The sequence below is a fragment of the Myxine glutinosa genome, chromosome 3 (assembly GCF_964187855.1).
Source record: "Myxine glutinosa chromosome 3, kmMyxGlut1.1, whole genome shotgun sequence".
Taxonomy (NCBI): Eukaryota; Metazoa; Chordata; class Myxini; order Myxiniformes; family Myxinidae; genus Myxine; species Myxine glutinosa.
In genome coordinates, this window is record NC_136263.1 from 31,150,175 (window position 1) to 31,176,625 (window position 26,451).

Genomic DNA, 26,451 nt, shown 5'->3' on the forward strand with positions numbered 1-26,451 from the left:
GAGGGAGGTTTACCATTTTATCTTAGCTCAGTTAAAATATCTTAATAAAGAACCAAACTCAAACATATTTTTTGTTAATATATTAGATGGTGAAGAGAGTTGTAGGAGAATTAAATTATTTCCCACGCATAAACAAATATTTGTAGGGTCGTTGTTTGAGTGGGTTATATTCACCAGATGATATTAAGAGTAAAAGGTTAAAAGGTCCATGAGGTCAGAAGGATCACAGGTGTTTAAGTGGTCTAATGAATAAGGATAACATGTCAAAAGGTTAGAAGGTTCGTAAAGAACAGGGTGAGAGAAATATAGGTGTTTAGGGGCAATGAGGGAGGGAAAGAATTAATATGGAAGTGAATGGGTCAATGTTTGAGTGGGTCAAAGATTAATCTGCCAGATGATATGTAGAAGAAGGATGATAGGTCTATAAGAGAAAACAAATATTTGTAGTGTTTGAGTGGTCTAATGAACAACATTAAGGATAGGTACTACAGACAAAAGGTTCATAAAGATGAGGGTGGGAGAAATAGAGGTGTTTATGATTTTTGAAAAAGACAAGGGGGTAAATGACATTAGATAGGGATTTCCCATGTTAAACGGAGGTGTCCCAGAAGCAACATTATTACACTACTCCTAGCAGTGTCGACGTGTTTTTTTTTTTAACCTCTCCCACCCCCACCCCCTTCCCATGCCTCCTCCCCCCAAGCCCTCTCCCATCCACAGATCTCCCGATGTCCCTGCTCTCCATCTTGTTCTCCCGCTCACTTTATCATATGTTTTATGTTCTATGTGTAAGTTTGTCTTTTTTGTGATCAATGTTAGCTATTACACGAGCCTCGACCTTGTATACAAAAAAAAAACAACCACGGAAACTTTCATTGTGAACGCGTGTTGGCGTTCTGTCAAGAGTATGGATATCCACCACCAGCACCACTACCAGAGTGTGTGGAGTACTATCGGCATCACTACTCTGCAGTATCAACACTGCTTTCAGATAGGAGGGAATGACAGTGTAGTTTCTTCCACTGTTCTTTTTCTTTGGTAAGAAACACTTTCATTCCAGGTTGAAGTGGGATCCTGAGCACACAATACGATACAAAGAAACTGGGATACAGCTGGGAAATAGAGGGAACAGGCCTACATGTCCTCACGTGTCACCAATCTGCCAATCTTCACTCAACAAAGTACAAATAGGAGGAAATATCAAAACTCAATAAATCTCCACCTTGGGAAGAGAACCGATTATTCGGACATTGAATGAGTTGAGATTATCACGTTTCAAATAGTTATCTCTTAATTCTTACCATAAATATTTATTTCTGTTAAATATTTTTCAACATTCAATTTTAAGCCAGTCTTTAAGCACTCTCGGGGTGCTTTCAACCAGTCGGGAGGCTTGGGGGAAGAAACAAAGAAAAGAAAAGAAAAGAAAAGGATAAAGGAATAATGTAGGGAGATAGAAATTGCACCATTTTTACCTTCACCACCGAAGTTGGACGTCGGTTATGTTTTCACCGATGTTTGTCTGTTTGTCTGTGAACAGGATATCTCAAAAATTATGGACAGATTTGGACAAAACTTGGTGGACAGGTTGTGTGTGTGACAAGGACCAATTGATTCGATTTTGGTGAAGATCTGAATATTGATTCGGATACGAAAATTATTTAATTTTAAGTAATTCTTCACCATTGGGAGATCGGGTGAAAAACGATATATAACATGGTATCTCAAAAAAGTTATGGACGAGTTATTGCTAAACTTGGTGGATGAGTTGGTTCGGTGACAACAAGAAGCCGATTAGATTTTGGTTCAGGTCCGGATGCAGAACCCGCCTATCAGTGGATGGGATACAAAACATAAACTGTTCATTCTGGCGTAGGTGTGCGCTCTGCTGAGTACCGTTCTAGTTGTTTAAGTGATTCTTCAACATTGAGAGATACGGCCAAAAACGATATATAGCATGATATCCCAAAAAGTTGTGGACGGATGAGGATGAAACTTTGTGTGGGAGTTGGGTAGATGACAAGAACAAGCCGAATGAAGTTTGGTTCAGGTCCAGATGCAGATCTGGTCTATCAGTGGACACAAAACATCAACTGTTCAGTCTGGCGGAGGTATGCGCTCTGCTGAGTACCGTTCTAGTTGTTTAAGTGATTCTTCAACATTGAGAGATACGGCCAAAAACGATATATAGCATGATATCCCAAAAAGTTGTGGACGGATGAGGATGAAACTTTGTGTGGGAGTTGGGTAGATGACAAGAACAAGCCGAATGAAGTTTGGTTCAGGTCCAGATGCAGATCTGGTCTATCAGTGGACACAAAACATTAACTGTTCAGTCTGGCAGAGGTATGTGCTCTCCCGAGTGCCATTCTAGTTGCTCCTGTAATTTGTGTATTTTATCGTTAACACCACAGGGTGTTGAGCCCAAAATCCGAGAGGTCCCCCCTTTGTTGGAAAGCAAAGAAAGATGATTGGAAAATATAATCGGGATCGGTGTGCCACAGATTATTAGCCAACGGGTAAAATAAAGAAGGGTGAGGGGCTTCAGGCAACTTTGCAGAAAAACATGGGGCGTTCGAGATGGCTCAACAGTGCAGAAGAGCGGCCTCGGAAAGGCCTTCTGGAATCCCATGTTCTGTTGCAGCTCCAGCAAATGAGGGAAACAGAGATTATGTGCCAGATGATGAGGCAGACTCCCAGAGTGCTACATCTGGGTTCAGGCCTCCAGCTTTCTGGTGGCAAGCGTCTCGGAACGCCAACTTTAACGGTACCCTTTTGTAACACCAATAAATCCACAAACCCCAAATACCCTATCCAGGAGCTTGCCCCAAGAGCTTTCCACAGAAGTATTGTTCAACAAAAGGCTTTTTAGGGACACGTCGTGGCTTACTTTATCCCGTGGATATGGATGAGCAACAGGGGAGACGTGGGCGCTGAGGGAAAACCGGAGAACGGGGGCGTTGAGGAGAAAAGCATCAGAGAACATTGACAGCTTGGAAAAGGAGAGCTTTTTTTTGTACATTTCGTCGAGGCTCTTATAAGAGCTAGAACATATAACAAAGGGAGCGGGAGAGAGAGAGAGGGAAGCACAACAACAGCAGGGAACAAGGACATTAGAGATCTGTGGAAGGGAGAGGGCTAGGGTAGAGTACACAGGATAAACAAGATGGACACTACATGGGATTTCAGGAAAGAAAACAGGGAATTTGAAGGAGGTGGGTTTGGGTTGGATTAACAGGGGTGGAAGAGATCAAGGTTTTGGATGGGGGAAGATAAGAGATGGTGGTGAACAGCTGTTTTAAAGACCTGGAGGGAAGAGTGGGATTGAGGAAGTTTGTTTCCGAGGCGGGAGAAAACAGGAATGAAGGAGTGAAGGTGAGCAGAGACACTTGATTTTGGCGGTTTCACCAGAAGAGGGTTGCTTGCAGATCTTGTGTGTCCTACAGGAATATTTGGGGGACAGAGCACAGACAGAGCAGGGGGTGCAAGGCAGGAGAAGGGTCGGTGGTAGAAGACAGAAAGACCACCTACCTGTCTGTGGCGAGAGAGTGAAAGGCCCTCAGAATCGGCTTCATCGCAGGAGATTCCAATGATTCTGAAAGCTTTGGTTTCAACAGCGTGAAGCCGAGCTAGGTGTGAGGCAGGAGCACCGGCCCAGAGGGGGGAACAATATTCCATCAAACTGCGAATCTGCGTTGTTGTAGTTGTGTGTTGTGTTGATCTGTAGAGTGTGTTGTAGACAGAACGCAGAGAGTGTTGCACACCTTGCATCCTCCTGCACGCTCCTCCCAAAGCAATAACATCTTCAAGCAGAAAAGAACCAAATGAATGTAAACTTTGAAAGATGGCATTTATATCTCTGTGAAGCATCGCACTGCATGCAATTTTGCACCAGGATGCAATTTTGCACCTGGATTCTATCTTGAAGAATTGAACCGAGATCAAAATTAATTAATATGTAAATATTCTACCTCTGAGCGCCAGTCCCATCCTCTTTGTAATGCATGCCTCCCCAAATCATATTTGCCTTGCTTCTTGCCAGCATGTTGTTTACATCTCTTTGCAATATTCCTGGCACACTTTGTGTACTGTGGCTCCAAAATCTTCCCAGCTATTAATAGGATGTTCCTTTTTTCAAAATAGATCTTTTGTCGGCATCGTATTTGATGGGTTTTTAAACTACATTTAGAAAGATGTGGGCTCCACTCCTTTCAAGGCATAACGAGGGTATGGAAAAGTTAACCACCATATGTGATGCCTTGTATGGTGCCACGATACAAGGCGGTGTCGAGAAAAACAAGACCTAAAACAAGACCTAAAACAAGACCTAGTCTACCAACGGCTTAGCCAAAGAAAATTCATACTGATCGGATCAAGCGTTCTACGTATCGATTTATGACATCATAATGAAGGCACCTATGACATCATCATTAACATATGTTATTCCGCATGGGGAGTGCTTTACAATAATCCACCTTTCAATTTTTTCCATGGAGCGGTTTCGGAGAAAGAGGTGCAAAGCTTTTCGGATTTTCCAAGATGGCGCCCTACGACGTGACCTATGACGTCATAAGTATCATTTAAAATTTCTGCAGGATTAGGCGCTCCTATTGGGAAAATTTCGGTAATGAATCGTTAAAGCATCGTTAATGCTGTTGTCTTTACTCCACGTTTAACCCACGACCTTGAGTATGATGGTCCAGGACCCCCCACTACTCGGACGAACCCACCCGAGCATTTCTCAAATCCTTTCCTGGTATCTGGAATCCACAGCGCTTTGCTCCGCCGGACCGCTTTTCGGGCCGCTCGGCCACCGCGCCAACCCAGAGAAAAATGCTGGAAGCGGGGCTGGAGCACCATGTTGCAAATTTGGCTCCATCTCATGAATCCGGTCCCAAAGCGGTCACCGTATCGGACACGCACAGGCCAGCATGCACGCCGCCATGCTCCGTAGTGTTTTCCGTGCCTTGTAAATCAGTTTGCTTGTTGCATATCTGCGTCAAGCTGCTTTCGTGGTCCCACTGACTTAATTTGTTCTTTGTCCTCCTGATGAGACTCGTTAATTAGAAAAGTTGCTCATCCTGCTGCATTGCTTTGCATATTTTATAAGGAACTATGTCAGGTGTATTTCATATTGATTTCATTAAAACCTTAAACGGAACCATTTTTTTTTTGGTCTTTCCTTCTTGCGTTAAAATCGAACCATTAAAAACACAAAAGGAAAACCGTTGAATTTTCACAATTACCATTTCTAATTGTGACGTCAGTAGGTCTGGCGACTGAGGTCGATTATTTAGTCACCTATGTCTTCGACACTTAACCAACCTTCCACCCATTGCGATATTATCCCATCATGTTAACATATTGAAGCATTGGCATGCCTTTAAATGGTTAGGTTGCCATGGCAGCATGTTGCCATGGTAGCGGAGGCACAATAAAATGAATGAAATGGAATTGTATTCTCATACAGTATTTCAAAGCACTGGCTGGATATTTTACACCTGGGATTCCTGATAGAGTAATATTGATAAAGGTTTCTGCAATCATATTTATCCTATTATTAGGCTACAGCACACCTCTATTGGAGGATGTACGAGTTGTCCTACAAGGCTTGTCCGATTGGATGCTGTGGGGGTAGCTCATTTATATTTGAGCTGTCTAGTCTGGGCCGAGATTTGCCCCGGCCGACCTCCCAATAAGTCAGAAAGAATTAGGGCCGATAAAGTAGTAGTCGTAGTCGTAGTTGTAGCAGTAGCAGCAGAAATTCATGAAGTCTGACTTTTCATTGGCATGCATTCACCATCTTGCATTGCTTATGCTCTTATCATTTGCATGCATTCACCACCGCACTGTATATATATATATATATATTTTTTGTATACAAGATCGAGGCTCGTGAAAGAGCTAACATTAATATGTTAGCTTGTTGTATGTGCTGTATGTTAGCATGTTGTTCGCATGTTGTATGTTAGCATGTTGTATGTTAACATGTCAGCATGTTGTATGTTAGTATGTTGTGCCGAGGTGCAGGTATTATGTCGCTTTTTGGGGCTAACCGACGTGTCAAAACTCTCATTACCCTGCTCTCGCGAAGCCAAAAGCAGAGTTAAGCATTCAGGTGCGTACATGTGCCATGTGCCGTGTGCCATAATTGTGTTTGCATTTTAAAAATTCATTTTCTCAGCAACCGTTGGTCCCATTGACATTAAATTTTCACCATAGGAGCGCCTCCTCCTGTAGAATATTTCAATGATTATTATGACGTCATAGGTCACGTGGTGCAGGCGCCATCTTGGAAAAACTTCGCACCTCTATATCTCTGAAACCACTCATGGAAAAAATTTAGACCTGGCTCATTGTCAACAACTCCCCATGGGGAATAAGATATGTTAATGATGATGTAATCGGTGCCTTCGTTATGACATCATAATTGGACAAGTACAACACTTATACGATCATTGTGAATTTTTTTCTCAGCAACTGTTGGTCTGATGGACACGACATTTTCACCATAGGAGTGCCTCCTCCTTTAGAATATTTTAATGATAATCATGACGTCATAGGTCATGTGGTACAGGCGCCATCTTGGAAAAACCGAAAAATGTTGCACCTCTATATCTCCAAAATCGCTGCATGGAAAAAATTGAAACATGGCTCATTGTAAAGAACTCCATATGGGGAATAGGTGTTGTTAACGATGACGTCATATGTGCCATAATTATGACGTCATAATTCAACAGGAACAACGCTTAGTCTGATCAGTTTGAAATGCATTGAGCGTGATCTATGCAACAATTATATTAGAGAATATAAATTTATGATGTCATCGCTCACGTGGTCTGGCAGCCATATTGGATCAAAGAAGAAAATGTTAAAAAACAGAAGAGTTGGCTAGCAACATGTTGACTGCGCAGGGTAAGTATTCTATGAATACCATCGAGTTACTCAATGTGATTGCAGCCGGAGGGAAGGTTTCGATTCGTCATAACAAAGGTCCCCAAGTTGTGTGAAATGAGAAGTGATCAAGGGATTGCGAAATATTAATTTTTTTAAATCACATTTAAGTGGCTTCAAGATAAGGGCTTTGATATGTTTACGTTCATAAACTGTAAAAAAGAAAAGAAAAAGAAAAGTGCTGCATTTTGGATTATGAATGTTGTCTGGGTTGTACCTATCATTGTTATAAATTATCTGCACAAATACTTCGACCTGGAAGGGAGTGTTTGGGATCGTCTGGTTGTTCTCATCTCAGCACTTGCTCTAGCTCTTGGTGCTGGGATCGCAAGATGGAATTCCCAGATGTAATGTGGTGATTTGACCATCACCTAATCTTGGAATTCATATAAATGTACACCAATGCCTCCTAATGCCATCACCCTGCATGTTGTGCACATGCGAGCTCCCCTGTGAGTCTGAGACGCGGTTGCCCTAAACAACTCGGAAGTTGATTAATCGCCCAGGAAACAACATGAGCAGCACCTGTTGTGCCATAGATACCAATATCCTTCCATCAACTTCATACCATTATTTTTTTTTTGTATACAAGATCTTGGCTCGTGTAAGAGCTAGTATTAATGGCAAAAACACAAACGGACACATATAAAAACATTTAATAAAGGTAGCAGGAGACAAGATGGGGGAGAGAGAGGGAAGCACACAAGTACAACAGCAGAGAACAGGGACATCGGGAGATCTGTGGGAGGGAGAGGGCTTTGGGGAAGGGGGGCGGGATTTTTTCATTTTCCCTATGATATTACAGTAAGCACTGCTGAAGTGCTTTAATGCCAGGGAACACACTGGGTGCCTTGCCTAATTTGCCTTCGGAGATCGAAATCTAGGAAATTGTTTTATTAAATGCTGAAGCTCTGTGGAACCAACCAACAACCTCACTTATAATGTCAAAACTAGAATAACACTCGGGAGAGCGCGCATACCTCCGCCAGGCTGAACATTTATTTAATTTTTCATTTTTCTCGTTTCCTCCGCCACCAAAGGTGGATGGAGGTTATGTTTTCACCTCTGTCTGTCTGTTTGTCTGTCTGTCTGTCTGTCCGTCTGTGAACAAAATATCTCAAAAGTTGTGGACGGATTCGGACAAAATTTGGCAGAGATGTCGCGTATGTGACAAGGAGATGGAGATGTCGCGGCAGAGATGGAGCGAAATGATTCGATTTTGGTGAAGATCCGGATTCGGATCCGGCTACTAGAATTTTAAAAGTAATTCTTCACCATTCGGAGATAGGGCCAAAAACGATACATAGCAGGATATCTCAAGAAGTTGTTGACGGATTTGGACGAAACTTGTTGGACAGGTTGTGTGTGTGACGAGGAAGAATCGATTCGATCTTGGTGAAGATCTGAATATGGATTTGTATGCGAGAATTATTTATTTTTGAGTGATTCTTCACCATTGAGAGATCGGTCCATAAGGGATATATAACATGATATTTATAAAAATTGTGGATGGATTTGGACGAAACTTGATGGACAGGTTGTGTGTGTGACAAGGAAGAATAGATTCCATTTTAGTGAAGATCCGGATCCGGATCTGACTAGTAGAATTTTTAAAGTGATTCTTCACCATTGGGAGATAGGGCCAAAAACTAGCAGGATATCTCAAAAAGTTGTGGACCATCCTCAAAGCACCAACAACATGTCTGTGCTTTTGTTAATTATTATTATTATTATTATTATTATTATTTTTTTGTATACTGAATCGAGGCTCGTGAAGGAGCTAACATTTACTTCACAAACAAATCAACCAGACAACCTGGATCAAAGTTTGTTTGTGAAGCAAGTTTGTGAAACGGATCAAAAATATTTAAAATAATAAAAATCAATCAATCAAAACCCAACTAAATATATCTATGAGATATCCTGCTCACGGACTGACAAACTGGGGTGAAAACACAACCTCGTCCACCTTCGGTGGTGGAGGTAACAACTTGCTGCAGTGTAAATACAATGGTAATGGACAATGTACCATAGCGCAATCTTGAGATGCTTGCTATTAGATTAATAACAATAGTGGATTATCTTCAGATTCTGTTTAATACCTGTAATGGTAATTTTGATCGATATTGATCGGATTCCATCTCATGCTGAACCATGAACTAATGGTGTGCATTCTTTTGGCCGGCACCTGACATTATATAAGCTTTGTAAGGTGGTTTTTTTTCCAGAAATTCAGTCATTTTTGATGTTTTCTGCATTTACATCAATTTATTGTCCCCCGTCGCACTGCGGAGCGAAAGGGGGACTATGGTTTTCCCCTCCGTCCGTGCGTCCGTCCGTGCGTGCGTGCGTCCGTCCATGCGTCCGTCCGTGCGTGCGTGCGTAAGCGAAGGACCGAATTCTAATTTGGTGTGTGGGTGCAACCCACGTCAAAATCCAAGATGGCCGCCGCCATGTATGTCTGAACCTTGTGAGTGGAATATCTTGGAAAATGAGCGAAGTACCAACTTCTAATCTGGTGTGTGGGTGTATCTACGCATAAGGAAGAACGCTATTGAAAATTGGGTCGCCACGTCAAAATCCAAGATGGCCGCCACCATATATATGTCTGAATCTTGTGAGCGAAATATCTGGAAAAAATTAACGAGCTACTAACTTCTAATCTGGTGTGTGGGTGTATCTACGCATAAGGGAGAAGGCTATTGAAAATTGGGTCGCCACGTCAAAATCCAAGATGGCCGCCTTGCGTCTTCCACTTTGTCAATTCACATCACTTCACCGACAGGGGACCTAGGCGTAACGCTTGTTAACTTTGTGCTTCATCCCATCGATCCCGGCAGTTTCCATGATCACCTGCACAATTTTTTTGTCGTGTGTACATCTTTACTGATCTTTGCTCTATTACCTGTTGTGGTTATATAAAGGCTAGTTGGATGTAGAACTTGCCTCCATTTTCTCCACATTGTGCTTGCGGATGACATGTGGGTGGTGTGTCCCACGTGTGCTGGCAGTGTGTGGTTGTGATCTCGCGCAATGTGGCTTCTTCATGAAAAATGGCGACTACGTCTGTACCCTGGACTATCAGCGGCTGTACGGTACTCGTTGTCAGGCCTGCGGGGACTTTGTGGAAGGAGAGGTCGTCACGGCACTGGGCCGCACCTACCACCTTCAGTGCTTCGTGTGCTCCGTCTGCAGGTAAGCACGGTAAAATCTCCATTCTTTGTCTTTCTTTATACATTAAGCCAATAGGTCAGCTTTATGACTTCAAAATGCAAAGCCATTCATTTACTGGGTGAAATGTCTGCCACTGGCCAGTAATTACCCTCGCCAGAGGAGAGGGTGTTGCATTTGAGTCCGTTTGTTATTTGGCAAAAAAATAATTTTTGGACAAGAATGTTGATCGCTCCGGTTTGTGTGTTTGTTTGTCTGTCCGCTCACTTATACTTTCCTACAGGTCACTTACAGGTCACAATTTCAAACCGATCTTCACGAAACTTCACCAAATGGTAGAGTTCGTGGTCCGACAAAATCCTATATATGTTTAAGGTCAAAAGGTCAACATAGGCCAAAGGTCAGCCACTTTTTTCAAATTTCTAAAATCCTCAATTTTCATCCGATTGACTTGTAATTTGAATAGGATTTTCATACCACCATCTCTTGTCTTTCCCCATCCAAAACCTTGATCTTTTCTACCCCCGTTAAAACACCAAAAATCCACCTTTCAATCTCCAACTTCTTTCCTGAAATTCCTAGTAGTGAAGTTCCTAGTAGTGTTCATTTGCTTTATACCGTGTACCCCTCCCTCCTCCTCATTTCTCCCCCTTCCACAGATCTACCGACGTCCTTGTGTGCTTCCCTCTCTCTCCCCCTCTTGTCTCCCACTCCCTTCATTGTATGTTTTATGTGTCTGTGCATGTTTTCATGTTCAATGATATAGCTCTTACAAGAGCCTCGATTCTGTATACAAAAAAAATAATCAGCGAACTGAATTCAACCACCAACTATTTTTTAGATCAGCATAGGCCAAAAGGTCAACATAGGCCAAAGGTCAACAATTTCGAATGTCGAAAATCCTCAATTTTCATCTGATTGACTTGAAATTTGAATAGGATTTTCATATCAGCAAACTGAATTCAGCCACCAACTTTTTTTTTTGAGATCAACATAGGCCAAAATGTCAACCTAGGCCGAAGGTCAACTACTTTTTCAATTTTCGTCCGATTAACATGAAATTTGAATAGGATATACATATCAGCAAATTGAATTCAACCACCAACTATTTTTGAGATCAACATCGGCCAAAAGTTCAACATAGGCCTAAAGGTCATTTCTAAAATCCTCAATTTTCATCCGATTGACTTTAAATTTGAATAGGATTTTCATATCAGCTAACTGAATTCAACCACCAACTATTTTTTAGATCAGCATAAGCTAAAAGGTCAACATAGGCCAAAGGTCAACAATTTCGAATTTCGAAAATCCTCAATTTTCATCTGATTGACTTGAAATTTGAATAGGATTTTCATATCAACTAACTGAATTCAACCACCAACTATTTTTTAGATCAGCATAGGCCAAAAGGTCAACATAGGCCAAAGGTCAACAATTTCGAATTTCGAAAATCCTCAATTTTCATCTGATTGACTTGAAATTTGAATAGGATTTTCATATCAGCTAACTGAATTCAACCACCAACTATTTTTGAGGTCAACATAGGTCATAAGGTCAACATAGGCCAAAGGTCAACCACATTTTCCAAATCTCTAAAATCCTCAATTTTCATCTGATTGACTTGAAATTTGAATAGGATTTTCATATCAGCAAACTGAATTCAGCCACCTACTTTTTTTTTTGAGATCAACATAGGCCAAAATGTCAACCTAGGCCGAAGGTCAACCACTTTTTCAAATTTCTAAAATCCTCAATTTTCATCCGATTGACTTGAAATCTGAATACGATTTGCATATCAGCGGACTGAAACCAACCACCAACCATTTTTGAGGTCAACATAGGTCATAAGGTCAACATAGGCCAAAGGTCAACCACATTTTCCAAATCTCTAAAATCCTCAATTTTCATCTGATTGACTTGAAATTTGAATAGGATTTTCATATCAGCAAACTGAATTCAGCCACCAACTTTTTTTTTGAGATCAACATAGGCCAAAATGTCAACCTAGGCCGAAGGTCAACTACTTTTTCAATTTTCTAAAATCCTCAATTTTCGTCCGATTAACATGAAATTTGAATAGGATATACATATCAGCAAATTGAATTCAACCACCAACTATTTTTGAGATCAACATCGGCCAAAAGTTCAACATAGGCCTAAAGGTCATTTCTAAAATCCTCAATTTTCATCCGATTGACTTGAAATTTGAATAGGATTTTCATATCAGCTAACTGAATTCAACCACCAACTATTTTTGAGGTCAACATAGGTCATAAGGTCAACATAGGCCAAAGGTCAACCACATTTTCCAAATCTCTAAAATCCTCAATTTTCATCCGATTGACTTGAAATTTGAATAGGTTTCCAAATCAGCAAACTGAATTCAACCACAAACTATTTTTAGATCAACATTAACCAAAAGGTCAACATAGGCCATAAGGTCAACAACCTTTTCAAATTTCTAAAATCCTCAATTTTCATCCCATTGACTTGTAATTTGAATAGGACAGGATTGAATAGAATTTTAAAAATGATAATTCTGACGTCATCGGTCACGTAGTACTGGCGCCATCTTGGAAAAACTGAAAATGTTTGCACCTCTATATCTCCGAAAGCGCTGATTAGAAAAAATTGAGACATGGCTCATTGTAAAGAACTCTCCATGGGGAATAAAATATGTTAATGATGATGTCATAGGTGCCTCCATTATGACGTCATAATTCGACAAGTACAAAACTTTATCCGATCAAGATGAAATTTCTTGAGCATCATTTAGGGATAAATTGGTGGAGAAAAAAATGATGACGTCATCGGTCACGTTGGTCGGCCTCCATATTTGTTTTACCACAAACGCCTTAAAAATGACTGAAAACACGTCCTAGCAAGGGTCTGCAATCGCTGATTGCTTTTTCTATTTGTACTTTACAGCTATTAAGAGTTGCACAGATGGAGGATAAACATATTAGTCACACCAACGTCATTAAAATGCTTTCCATTTTACACTAGCAATTCCGATCTCGGGTCTGAGAGTAAATCCACACGCTCTTGCTTTGGAAGGCCGTTCTTTACTGGAACGAAGATTCATGGGACATTAGCAATGCATATTGCACTAGAAATGGCCTTTACAAACATTTTGGCATTACAAAGCAGATGCACAAATAAACACAAACGTGTGGGGGTGAAAATATGGAAAACAAATTCACCAAATGATGATTGCCTTTCGTAACCCTCAAAGTTTAAACTTAATTTTTCCTTTAATTAGACGATCTTTAGCTGCAATTTGACGAGCAAGTTTTCGGATGACAGTCGAGTGTCTTCATCGTGAGGCCAACTCGCCCAGTATCTTCTGTTATATAATATATTTAGAAGGTCAAGCAGCAGAATCAAGGAAGTGGTTAGTAGGACAATAACTCAGCTACAGGGAAAGGAGTGGAAGAACATGAAGGAGGCCTTGCTGGGAGCAGCAGCTAAGGTGTGTGCGAAAATGGAAGGAGAGAGGATCAAAATGGAGCACCAGCGGAGGTGCACCAGTGGAGGATCAAAATGGAGCACCAGTGGAGGTGCACCAGTGGAGGATCAAAATGGCGTGTTGAGGTTCATTTGATAAGCTAGACTGGGAAGAAGGTGGAAGTATTATTTATAATGGGGATGACAGCAGGGAAAGGGTTTCAAGGGATAATTGAGACATTAAGGGGATTAGGACCTGTGGAGGAGAGATTCTTAATCAAGAGAAGGACATTGTTGGTAAATGAAAGGAATATTTTAAGGAACTGCTAAATGTGTGGAATTGCACGGAGAGATGTATTAGGAGAGATCAGCAAGGTGCAATATCTGGATATCTGCAAGGGAAGATGTTGTGGCAGATCGAGGGAAAATGAAGATAGGGAAAGCTAATGGATCATCAGAGTGATGGTAGGGATGATCAAGGGATTAAGGGATGGAGGAGCATACTAACTTTGGCAGTTGTAGGTTAACATCTGGAAGGAGGTAAGGATACCTATACCAAAGGATTGGCAGGAGAGGTACTTATCTTCATTCTTAACCCTTTGAACCCAAGTGGCTGGTAGACCTGCCGCTATTCAAACCTCTATATACCCTGGCGGTCAGTCTACCGGCTGCCACATTTTCTTTAAAAATAAATAAATAAATAAAACATATATATATATATATATATATATATATATATATATATATATATATATATATATATATATATATATATACATACATACATACATACATACATACATACATACATACATACATACATACATACATACATATATATTATATATATATATATATATATATATATATATATATATATATATATATATATATATATATATATATATATATATACAATTTGTAATTACAGGGCTAGAAAAACATTTTACTGGCAGAAAACTGAAATATTACAAATTTAAAACTTTTCGTTCATTTTTCTCCAGGGAGACCATGGTGGGGGGCCGAAAGTCCAAGGAGATCAGGATTCAAAAGGTTAAGTAGAGATGGGAGAAACTTTTTGAAGGGAATAGCAAGTTGTTTTGTGAGTTTGTGAGTCTCGATAAAGCATATGATAGGGTTCTTAGGGAGGTGGTTTATTGGTTTCTCAGGAAGTGGGGGTTACCTGAAAGACAGATTAGGATAAATTGAGGCACGTGAATTAAAATATTGCCTTTAACTAGGCCTAAAGGCCTCACGAATAACCAGTGCATTGAATTTAACCACGGGGCCACCAGACAGGAAGATCCGTTCCATGCTCAGGGGGGAAATCTTAATCATCCCCGCTAATGACGATGTTGATTATAATATTTTATTCTCCACAGATTGGTCCAATGTGCACGATTGCTCAATCATGGCAAAATGACTAAACGAAGAACACGTGCCTCTTTAAAAAGTATATAGCTAATTCATTAGACGAGACAAACAAAAGAAACCCAGACAACTCTTTTGAGATCTACATGATTTCAAGAGCAAATTTTTGAAAAAGAAGACATAAACGCCAAACACGCATATTTACATCTTCCTCTTCCTCTTCTCTCCTCCAACAGCTTCATGACCAGTGCAGCGTCAGATAAATAGAGCTGATGGATGGACACATGTGGCTGTGCAATGTTTCTTGTACCTGTTTCAACACAGTAAAAAGTATGAAAATGAAACATTCATTAATGGTTTAAAAAAAAAATTGTGACAAACTTTTCTTCTTTTTGATCGAGATTTCCTGATATATTAGACGTCTAAGCTAAAGATGATGCAACCTATGTGCAGTGTATTAGTCTTGTATAAAGGTATACATTTTTGTGGTGGGGTGTGGGACAAATCAACCATGCATCTAATACACGGGTGCGCCTTGTACATGAGTGCACCTTATACACAGGTGCGCCTTGTACACAGATGCACCTTATTCACCGGTGTACCTTATACACAGGTGCGTCTTGTACACGGGTGCGCCATATACACGGGTGCGCCATATACACGGGTGCGCCATATACACGGGTGCGCCATATACACGGGTGCGCCTTGTACACGGGAGCGCCTTGTACACGGGTGCGCCTTATACACGGGTGCGCCTTATACACGGGTGCGCCTTATACACTGGTGCGCCTTGTACACTGGTGCGCCTTGTACACTGCTGCACCTTATACACAGGTGCACCTTATACACAGGTGCGCCTTCTACACCGGTGCGCCTTCTACACCGGTGCGCCTTCTACACCGGTGCGCCTTGTACACCGGTGCGCCTTGTACACCGGTGCGCCTTGTACACGGGTGCGCCTTATACACCGGTGCACCTTAAACGTGAGGATTTACCGTGTGTGTGTGTGTGTGTGTATGTGTATGTGTATATATGTATATGCACGGTGTTGCATCATGTTGTATACCCTTTTGAAGGGTGCAAGAGGGGTTACTTTAGCTTGCAAACTTTCTTGTTACCATTGAATGCCATGATAAATTAGTTGAAAACATCTGATGATACATTTAGATAAAGCGCAGGCCATCTTGGCCAAATTCTCTATTCTTGCCCCGAGATGTGTTATCACTAAGTTGAGATTCCACTGAAACTTCGAAATAACTATTTGCTTCCTAATACAAGGTAATTTCCGTCAACAATTAGCAAAGTACTGTGTGTTGTGAGTTTCATCGCATCAATGTTGGTGTGTTTTATGGGTACACAATGTTGCCTTATGAAAGAGTGATGGTGGTTGTAGATGGGAAGTCCAATGTGAAGATCATTGTCGGGTTATCGAGGGTATAAAATATTGTTGTGGATATGAGGATTGTGTTTTTTTAATTGTTTTATTGTGGACCCTCCTTCCTCCAGTTGTTGTGTATAAAGGTCAAAGGGCGTCCCGTAGTTAGGTCATATACAATCACGTTTAGCCAATCATAGATTCCCTGCTTGTTGGTAGTTATTTCCTTATTCTGTGTATTAGGCTAAGGCTTTGTCTTCCATTAATTGACACTCCATTGCACCGAATTCAAATAGATAGATCCCCTTTCATTCCCAAAGCCCCATTCCCAAAGCCTCGATTGCCAACTGCATTCGCCGCAGCTGCTGGGCGATTTTCACCGCGACTCCATTAGCCACGAGGTGGGCTCGGAGAAGAAGGGGGAGGAGCCGCCGAATCCAGGGCGTGGCCCGCTGATCGTCATCAAGGGTGGAGCCAGAGAGCCCGTGCCCACCAATCAGGGCCGAGGCGACCTCACCGATGGGCGTGTCCTGGAGGCCGGCAGCTTGATCGCCCGAGGGAGATAAAAAGCGCGCGCGGAAGCCCTCGAAGGGGGAGTCCTGAGAAAGCACGGAGAGCGAACCATTGAGTTCTAAGAGTTACACAAAAAGGAGCTTCAGAGAGAGACACCAAGCTGCGTGATCCAGGAGAGGAGAGAGGGATGCCCCACAGCAGCTTTGAACCACAGCAGCTTTGAACCACAGCAGCTTTGAACCACAGCAGCTTTGAACCACAGCAGCTTGAACCGCAGCAGCTGGAACCATCGCAGCTTTGACCGCCGCAGCTTGAGCGTTGACGGCAGCGTTGCTGTTGAGGAAGGGCGGCGGCTGCTCCCTCCCGGCCCGGCCGTCCTCTGGTCCGAGCTGAACCTTCCTCCCGGTCCAGCCATTCACTCCTGTCTCCATTCCCCATTCGTGTGAGTCTGCCTTTTGTTTGTTCTGTCCTGGGTATTAATTAAGACTGTAGGTAAGCTAGCATTGCACTGTGTCTCCTTGATTCCTTCTGTCTTTATTTTATTATCTTTCCTTCTTCCTTGGTTATTTTGGTCCTGTAAATAGTAATAAATAATAGTCGTATTTCAAACCTTTTTGCCTTCGTCTTCCTCTTCTTCACATCCGTGTCGTCTTTGTCTTTTCCCTCATTGAATATCTGTGGCACGATTTGGCCAACGTTTCAGGATCGGGTCTAGTCTTGGTAAATGGCTCACGCCGCGGTTTGCTTCGCTCGGCGCAACATCCATTACGCTGCAGCCGTGAGCGGGGGGTGTTCCTTCGCGTACCGGGAAGCGCTGGTATTTAGGTCATAGGACTTGTGGGCCTAAAACCCTATCCAGCGCCGACCGGGCGTGGCGTCATACCCCCGGGACCACGTCGGTCCGTAACAGACGAGGGGCTTAATCCCCCCTCGAAGGGGAACCATAGGCCGACGTTGGGTTCCGTAACAATATCATGGGTAAGGATGGAGGATGAAATGATATGATGGTAAACCTCCAACTTTGAAGCCTTGGAAGGAAGATTGGGATTGAACAGATTGAGGAAAGAGGAGAGGACCAAAGGAATAGAGGTGAGCAATGAACCTGGATTTTGGGATATTGACATGGAAGGGGTTCAAGGAAGAACGTTCAAGACCTGGAGAGGGACGGGAGAGGGACAGGAAGATGAAAGAGTAGAGGGAGCAAGACCTGAGGAGAGGTGGTCAGAAAACAAGCCACCAACCTGTCTGCTTTGTGGAGGATGTCAATGATGCTGAAAATTTTCAATTTCACTGCATGCAGGAAAGGCAGGTGTGAAGAAGGGTCACCGGCCATTCGGACAGGCCATTATTCCATCGATCTACGCACCAAGGCTTTGTATGGTTCAGATTTATGAAGAAAGTACTTGGCACAATGGAGGATGTCCAGTTTCTTGATATCTAGCTTGATTTGTCTCAGCTCATCTCACTTCTTGCGAAACACAAAATTATTGTCATCAAAGATCTTGCAAAAGGAAATTAATTTGCCTTTGTTTGGAACATTTTGTGCAGTGAAGTTCGACAGTAATGAGGCAAGTGTGAAAGGAATGTCTCCACAGTGCTGACTATCAAATTATAACATTTCCGTTAAACGTACATCACGTGTGAATTGAATTTAAAACGGGTTTTGTCAAATTTCTTGGCAATTTAATAGAGCAATGTGTGAAAACATATAAATTAATTTTGCTGAATTTATTCCGTTTCGGTGCTTGTTCTTCCATCTGGCCTTCAAGCGGTGAAGCTGAGTCGACGGGCCTATCGGTTTTGCATCGCAGATAGGTCGGTTGTCTCTCTGTTTTCTACTGCCTCCTTTCTGGTCTTGCACCCTCTGCTCTTTCCGTAATTTGTCACTAACCTCCCAACCCTCCCCACTCTACCCCCTCCTACCCCTCCCTGCCCCGCCCAGATATCTGCAGGGCCAGTCTTTTGGGACTGCCACTGGTAACATGTAATGGGGTGTTGGCAACTAAACCGACACCCCTCACTGGCTTTGCTAGCGGGGAGGGTGACTGTGATACCCTGCCAGGACCAAAACCAACACCAACACCTGGCAAAGGGCGGATGAGCTCCAGTAGGGGGTCCACGGTCATCCAGTAAGGAGATGGTGTCTCCTAAAAAGCACCGATTCTATTTGGAGCGGTTCAAGTCATACCAAAGACTAAAAATGGTACGTGCTGCTTCCTTGCTTGAAAAGGGTAGAGCACAGCTCTTTCATTAGAACAGTAGTAGAGCACAGCTCTTTCATTAGAACAGTAGTAGAGCACAGCTCTTTCATTAGAACAGTAGTAGAGCACAGCTCTTTTCGCTCTTTCATTCCTCTTTTCTCCCACCTCTGGAACAAACTCCCCCACTCTCTTCAATCCCACTCCTCCCTCCAGGTCTTTAAAACAGCTGTTCACCACCATCTCTTATCTTCCCCCATCCAAAAACTTGATCTTTTCTACCCCCGCTAATTCACCCCAGATACACTTTTTTGAAATTCGAACTTCTTTCGTGGAAGTCCTTGCAGTGTCCATATGTTTTATACCTCTCCCACCTCCCCCCAAGCCCTCTCCCTCCCACAGTTCTCTCGATGTCCCTGCTCTCAAATGTTGTTTTGTGTCCTTCCCCCTCTCTCCCCATCTTGTCTACCGCTCCCCTTATTTTGTGTTTTATGTGTCTGTTTGACTTTTTGTGCGATTAATGTTAGCTCTTTCACAAGCCTCGATCTTGTATACAAAAAAAAAACAAAAAAAAAAACAGACATTCACCATTGGTTGGCATCCATGGGGAGGAGGAAATTCCTCTTGAGGAAATTCCCCGCTGAGTATGGTGAGAAAAGCGACGCCATTATTGTGACGTCACTGGTACCCAGAGTATCCAGGGAAGTGACGGTCGTGACAGCACTTCCCCAAGCACAGTGACTGTGTTAAGTGTTTGTCTCGTCAGTATGTCCGTGTGTGTGTGTGTGTGTGTGTGTGTGTGTGTGTGTGTGTGTGTGTGTGTGTGTGTGTGTCTGTGAATAAAAGAGAGAGATAGAATTGTGAGGAACAGAAATGAAAAAACGAGATGTGTGTGTGTGTGTGTGTGTGTGTGTGTGTGTGTGCGTGCGCGCGTGTGTGTGTGTGTGCGCGCGCGCGCGTTAGCCCAACCTTTTTAATGTTGTATGTTGTAGACAGCAACCGCCCAGGGTAGTACTGCCGTTCTGACTTAGGAGCGTTAAAGTGGTGCCCGGAACCATCTTACACTCTCCATGTCAGGATTTCTGGTCTTACTTTTTATCTCACTCAAACTATAGCCACCGGGCTACCTTCAATCTCTGTTTCTTGCTAACAAACATCATACACTTTTCATCAAACACTTTTTTTCTCTTTTATTTAAGGCCCAGCCTCGATGAGGGCTATATAGTCCATGCCTGGAGCCTTCAACTTAAAAAAAAAGTATAAAAAAATATGTATTTGTCTCCCTTTTTTGTCTTTCAACCCCTTTGCTGATGCATTTAACCGAAACTCCTATTTGTGCTGTTCCTTTTGTTCTGTTGCATCCTGATCCACTCAGTGTTCTTGCTTTTTCACAAGCCTTGATCTTGTATTCAAAAAAAAAAATCCAGGATGATGGAAAGCCTGCAAACCTGTGATATGCAAGTTCACATCAAATGCTTTCATGTTCTTACTAGCGTGGCTCGCCTCACCACACGTCGCCGCAGAGGCACGGGCTTGTTCAAACTGAGGATAATGAACTGACTGATCTTGAGTTGCATTGTTGTCATGATTTACACCAATTATAATACAAACATTTCTTTTGTACAAATTTATTTGTAATTGGTGATATTATTTATTCTCTCCATCACCGAAGGTGGATGGAGGTTATGTTTTCACCCCTGTCTGTCTTGTTTGTCTGTTTCTGTCTGTCTGTCTGTCTGTTTGTCTGTCTGTTTGTTTGTTTGTTTGTCTGTGAACAAGATATCTCAAAAAGTTGTGAGCGGATTCGGACAAAATTTGGCAGAGAGGTAGTGTATGTCACAAGGCCGAAATGATTAGATTTTGGTGAAGATCCGGATGCAGATCCGGCAAGTAGAATTTTTAAAGTGATTCTTCACCATGAGGAGATCGAGCCAAAAACGATACATAGCAGGATATCTCAAAAGGTTGTGGACGGATTTTGGACGAAACTTGCTGGAGAGGTTGGGTGTCTGACAAGGACGAATCGATTCGATTTTGCTGAAGATCAGAATATGGATTTGTATACGGGAGACTTCCGGTCACTCGAGCGACGGGGCTCGCTTCGATCTCTCCACGGCATCAAAGTTTGAGTGTTTTCCCGTTCGTTTCTTTGTCAAATTTCCGCTGCGTATTTTGTTGTGTATGTGTTATTGTGTGTTTCTATTTGGTTTTGGTTTTGTAGTTGTTGCAAATTTGTGTGTAATTATGCGTTTCTTTGTTCGCGCCTCGTGCGCCTTGTGCGGCCTGGTGTCTCGTGCGGCCTGGTGTCTCGTGCGGCCTCCTCGTCTCGACTTGTGCCCCGCCCCCTATATCTATCTCGTTTTTCTTTCACCTCTGCTCCTGCTTTCTCAAATCCACGTTCTCACTTAGAGACTTTTCCCAGATTGTTTTTCATGGTTTTGTTTAAATATTTATTTAAATATGTTTAAACCGCAGCCGTGATGCTGACGCCGCCCTCCCCACCCCCCAGAATTCCCATGTTTTAAACGTTTCCCAGTGTGTACCCTGGATAAGAATAGGTACGCCGTATCCCTGCGTGTCGTAAGAGGCGACTAAGAGGGTTGGCGTCAGGAAGGGCATCCGGCCATAAAAACATTGCCTCAAAAAAGAGAACCATGATAATTACAACTACATGTGGGCAGGGTACAGCCCGAAGTGGAGATCGGTTTCTGAGGTTTGGGACATGGAATGTAGGGACAATGACAGGGAGATCAGGAGAAGTGGTGGAAGTATTGGTCAGAAGAAGAGTGGACATATGTTGTGTGCAAGAGACGAGATGGAAGGGAAGTGGTGTGAGAATGGTGAAGGGTAGGCAGGGACAGAAATACAAGTTTGTGTGGCAAGGGTGCCTGGAGGGCGTGAATGGTGTTGGTGTCCTGTTTTCTGAGGAGTTTGTAGACAGTGTGGTGAGTGTGAGTAGAGTGAGTGATAGGTTGATGATGGTGAAAATGATGATTGGAAAGCTCTTGGTGAACGTCATCTCGGGATATGCTCCGCAGGTTGGTCGAAGCGATGAAGAGAAGGACAAGTTCTGGTGTGCGATAGAGAAGCTGATGGAAAACGTGAAAGATGAGGAAGTTGTTGTGGTAGGAGGAGACCTAAATGGACATGTGGGAAGGAGTATGGATGATTTTGACGGAGTTCATGGGGGTTACGGATATGGTGTGAGAAATGGAGAAAGTGAAAGGATTTTGGAGTTTGCTGATGGAGCTGATTTGTTGATTTGTAATACTCAGTTCCAGAAAGAGGATAATAAGCTTGTTACATACACGTCAGGTGGGTCGACGACAACCGTTGACTACCTGATGGTGCGTAGGCGAGATAGGGGGCACCTCCAGGACACAAAGGTGATCCCGGGGGAGGAGGCTGTTTCACAGCACCACTTGGTTGTCTGCGACGTAAGGGTGAAAGGTGCGAGGAGAGCTCGGCGGGTGAAGTACCAACCGAGAATGAAGGTGTGGAGGTTGAAAGAGGTGACAGTAAGGGAGGTATTAAAAGAGAGGCTGAGTAGGGTCGAGGATGATGTGGTTGAGCTAGAAAGTGGTTGGATGTCAATGAAAGCTAGTCTGTTGGGAGCCGTTGGTGAGGTATGTGGATGGACAAAAGGACCATCGAGGCACTTGGAAACATGGTGGTGGGATGATGAAGTTGGAAAGAGGATTGACGAGAAGAGGAAGAAGTTCAAGGAGTGGCAGCAGGCGAAGGGTACAGGAGCAGAAACAGCAGAGCATGAAAGTTATAAGGCAGCCAGGAAGGCTGCAAAGAAAGAGGTAGCAAAGGCGCAGGAGGCATGTAGGAAAATGTTCGGAGAACGCTTGGATTCGGAAGAGGGTCAGAAAGCAGTATTCAGGATTGCAAAGCAGATAGCGAAAGAGAGGTGTGATGTGATGGGGGTGAGTTGCTTGAAGGATGAAGTGGGACAAATCGTTGTCGACCCAGATGGAATTAAAGGAAGATGGAAAAGATATATGGAAATGCTGTTGAATACAGAGAATGAATGGGATGGCAACATAGAGAGTAACCCAGTTTTAGGACCGGCAGAGAAGATAACTGAGAAGGAAGTTGAGGAAGCGATAAAAGCAATGAAGGGTAGAAAAGCAGGAGGGCCGACGGGAGTTGTGGGAGATATGTTGAAGGCAGCAGGAAGTTGGGGTGTGAAGAGAATGACAGAGATCTGTAATCTGGTGGTGAAAGAAGGCCGCATTCCAGTGGATTGGGGACTGAGTACCCTCGTCCCTCTATACAAGGGGAAAGGTGACCCTCTGGAGTGTGGCTCGTACCGAGCGATAAAGTTATTGGAGCATGGAATGAAGGTATTTGAAAGGGTGTTGGAGAGGAGGATAAGGAAGAAAGTGAAGATCGACGAAATGCAGTTTGGATTCATGCCAGGAAGAGGAACGACAGACGCGCTTTTCATTGTGAGGCAGTTGCAGGAGAAGTACATGGAGAAGAGGAAGAAGTTGTTTCTTGGGTTTGTTGATCTGGAGAAAGCATTCGATCGGGTTCCACGCAAAGTATTGACATGGGCATTGAGGAAGTTAGGAGTGGAGGAATGGTTGATCAGAGTAGTGATGGCAATGTACAGAAGAGCACGCACAGCTGTAAGGACGAAGGACGGGAACAGTGGTGAGTTTGAGGTGAAGGTGGGAGTGCATCAGGGGTCGGTACTAAGTCCACTACTATTTGTAGCTGTGATGGAGGTGCTGGCTCAGAACGTAAAGGAGGGTTTACCGTGGGAGTTGTTGTATGCAGATGATCTGGTGATGATTGCTGAAAGTATGGATGGACTGAAGGAAAAGATGAACACGTGGAAGGAATGTATGGAGACAAAAGGTCTGAAGGTGAATATCGGAAAGACGAAGGTGATGGCAAGTGGTAAAGCATGTGGTGAGGTGGAAAGAACTGGGAAGTGGCCCTGTGCTGTGTGTAGGAAGGGTGTCGGAGTGAACTCCATTCAGTGTACAATGTGCGCTGAGTGGGTTCATCAAAAATGTAGTGGTCTGAGAGGGTCATTAACCAGTGTGGCAGCTACATTCAAATGTAAGGTGTGCACAGAGGAAGCTGCAGATGGAGGAAATGTTGAGTTGGATCTTGGAGACGGTGTGAAGCTGGAAGGTGTGAAAACATTTTGCTACCTCGGAGACATGCTGAATGGAGAAGGTGGATCAGACTCGGCAACGGTTGCTCGAGTGAGATGTGCATGGAAGAAGTTTCGGGAATTGAGTGGCGTGCTGATGATGAGGGGAGTGTTGTTGAAGCTGAAGGGAAAATTTGTATGCTGCACGTGTGAGAAGTGTTATGATTTATGGGAGCGAGACATGGGTAATGAACGTAGAGCAGCAACGAAGGTTGGAAAGGGTGGAAATGCGAATGGTTCGACGGATGTGCGGAGTATCGTTGAGAGAGAGGAAGACAAATGATGAATTGCGAAAGATGATGGGAATAGAGCCTGTGATTGATGCTGTGAAGAGGAACAGGTTGAGATGGTTTGGTCATGTGTTGAGGAAGGATGAAAGTGACTGGTTGAGAAGAGTGATGGAAATGAATGTAGAAGGAAGTAGAAGACGGGGAAGACCGAGAAAGACTTGGCTAAAGATGGTGGAAGAAGAAATGCGGGCAAGGGGGTTAACAAGGAGAGATGCAGAAAATAGGGCAAAATGTAGAATATTGTGATGGGGACCGCAAGGCTAACCCCCGCTCTCGCAGGGAAAATGGCCTTTAAAATGCAAGTTGTTGTATACGGGAATTTTTTTTTTTTTTGTATACAGAATCGAGGCTCGTGAAAGAGCTAACATTTATCACACAAACAAATCAAACAGACAAACAAAATATATGAAAAGAGGGAGCGGTAGACAAGATGGGGAGAGAAGGGGAAGCACACAAACACACCATTTGAGAGCAGGGACATCGGGAGATGTGTGGGAGGGAGAGGGCTTGGGGGGAGGAGGCGTGGGAAGGGGAGGGGGGGGGGGTGAGAGAAGTATAAAACACAAGGACACCAAGGACTTCCAGGAAAGAAGTTGGTATTTCAAAAACGTGGATTTGGGGTGAAATTAGCGGGGGTAGAAAAGATCAAGGTTTTGGATGGGGGTAGATAAGATATGGTGGTGAACAGCTGTTTTTTAAAGACCTGGAGGGAGGAGTGGGATTGAAGAGAGTGAGGGAGTTTGTTCCAGAGGTGGGAGAAAAGAGGAATGAAGGAGTGAAGGTGAGCAGAGAGTCTTGATTTTGGCAGTTTAACCATAAGAGGGTTGCAGGCAGATCTTGTGCGACCTGTAGGAATATTTGTGGGACAGAGCCCAGAGAGAGCTGGGGGGGCAAGGCCGGAAAGGAATCGGTAGAAGACGGAAAGACCACCAACCTGCCTGCGGTGAGTGAGTGAAAGGCCCTCGGAGTTAGCTTCATCGCGGGAGATTCCAATGATTCTGAACGCTTTGGTTTCAACAGCGTGAAGACGAGCTGGGTGTGAGGCAGGAGCACCAGCCCAGAGGGGAGAGCAGTATTCCATTGAGCTGCAAATGAAAGCCTTGTATGTGGTGAGGAGCTCAGGTGTGCCATGGTGTGTTTTAAAGTGATTCTTCACCATTGAGAGATCGGTCCATAAGGGATATATAACATGATATTTATAAAAGTTGTGGACGAGTTGGTTCGGTGACAAGAACAAGCCGATTCGATTTTGGTTCAGGTCCGAATCCAGATCCGGCCTATCAGTGGGATACAAAACACAAACTGTTCAGCCTAGCAGAGGTATGTGCCCTACATAAGGTCGACATAGGGGAGGTATCTAAGGGGTCGAAAGGGACTTGAGGGGTGTAAAGGCTTAAAGAGTATAAAAGGTTGGAAGGGTGAAGGGATCTCAAGGTGTCTCAAGTATTGAAAGGGTCTTAAAGGTAAAAGTGGTCTTGAGGATCTTGAGAGTCTTCAGGATCTTGGGGTTTAATGGGTCTAATGGGTCTTACAGGTCTTCAGGGTATTTTTGGACTTTTGGGTATTTTGTATCTTTTGCGTCTTTGGGGTATTTTGGGTCTTCGTGGTATTTTGGGTCTTCGTGGTATTTTGGCTCTTCGTGGTATTTTGGGTCTTCATGGGTCTTCAGGATATTTTGGGTCTTTGGGGTATTCTGGGTCTTTAAGGGTCTTCAACTTATTTTGGATCTTTCGGATCTTCCGTATCTTTTGGGTCTTTTAAGTCTTCATGGTCTTTTGGGTCGTCATTGTATTTAAGGGTCTTTTAGGTATTTTGGGTCTTTGGGATATTTTGGGTCCCCACGGTCTTTAGGGGTTTTTGAGGAATTTGGGGTTTTTGGGGTATTTTGAGTCTTTTGAGTTTTTGGGGATCTTCCGGTTATTTTGCGTCCTTTGGGTCTTTTGAGTCTTTAAGGGT

General features: G+C 43.3%; 1 protein-coding gene and 1 long non-coding RNA gene across 3 annotated transcripts in view; one reads left to right on the plus strand and one right to left on the minus strand.

The window, feature by feature from the left end:
* The window catches only part of LOC144891281 (uncharacterized), a 426,767-nt gene that overhangs the window by 392,417 nt on the left and 7,899 nt on the right, over window positions 1-26,451 (minus strand). The gene's annotated exons all lie outside the window — the stretch shown is intronic.
* LOC137423715 (actin-binding LIM protein 1-like) overlaps window positions 1-26,451 on the plus strand; it is a 353,241-nt gene that overhangs the window by 159,758 nt on the left and 167,032 nt on the right. For both annotated transcript variants that reach the window (XM_078773796.1, XM_068111161.2), the window contains exon 3: window positions 9,966-10,149. In XM_078773796.1, the coding sequence (XP_078629922.1) occupies window positions 9,966-10,149 (184 nt within the window). The remainder of the gene's footprint in view (window positions 1-9,965; window positions 10,150-26,451) is intronic.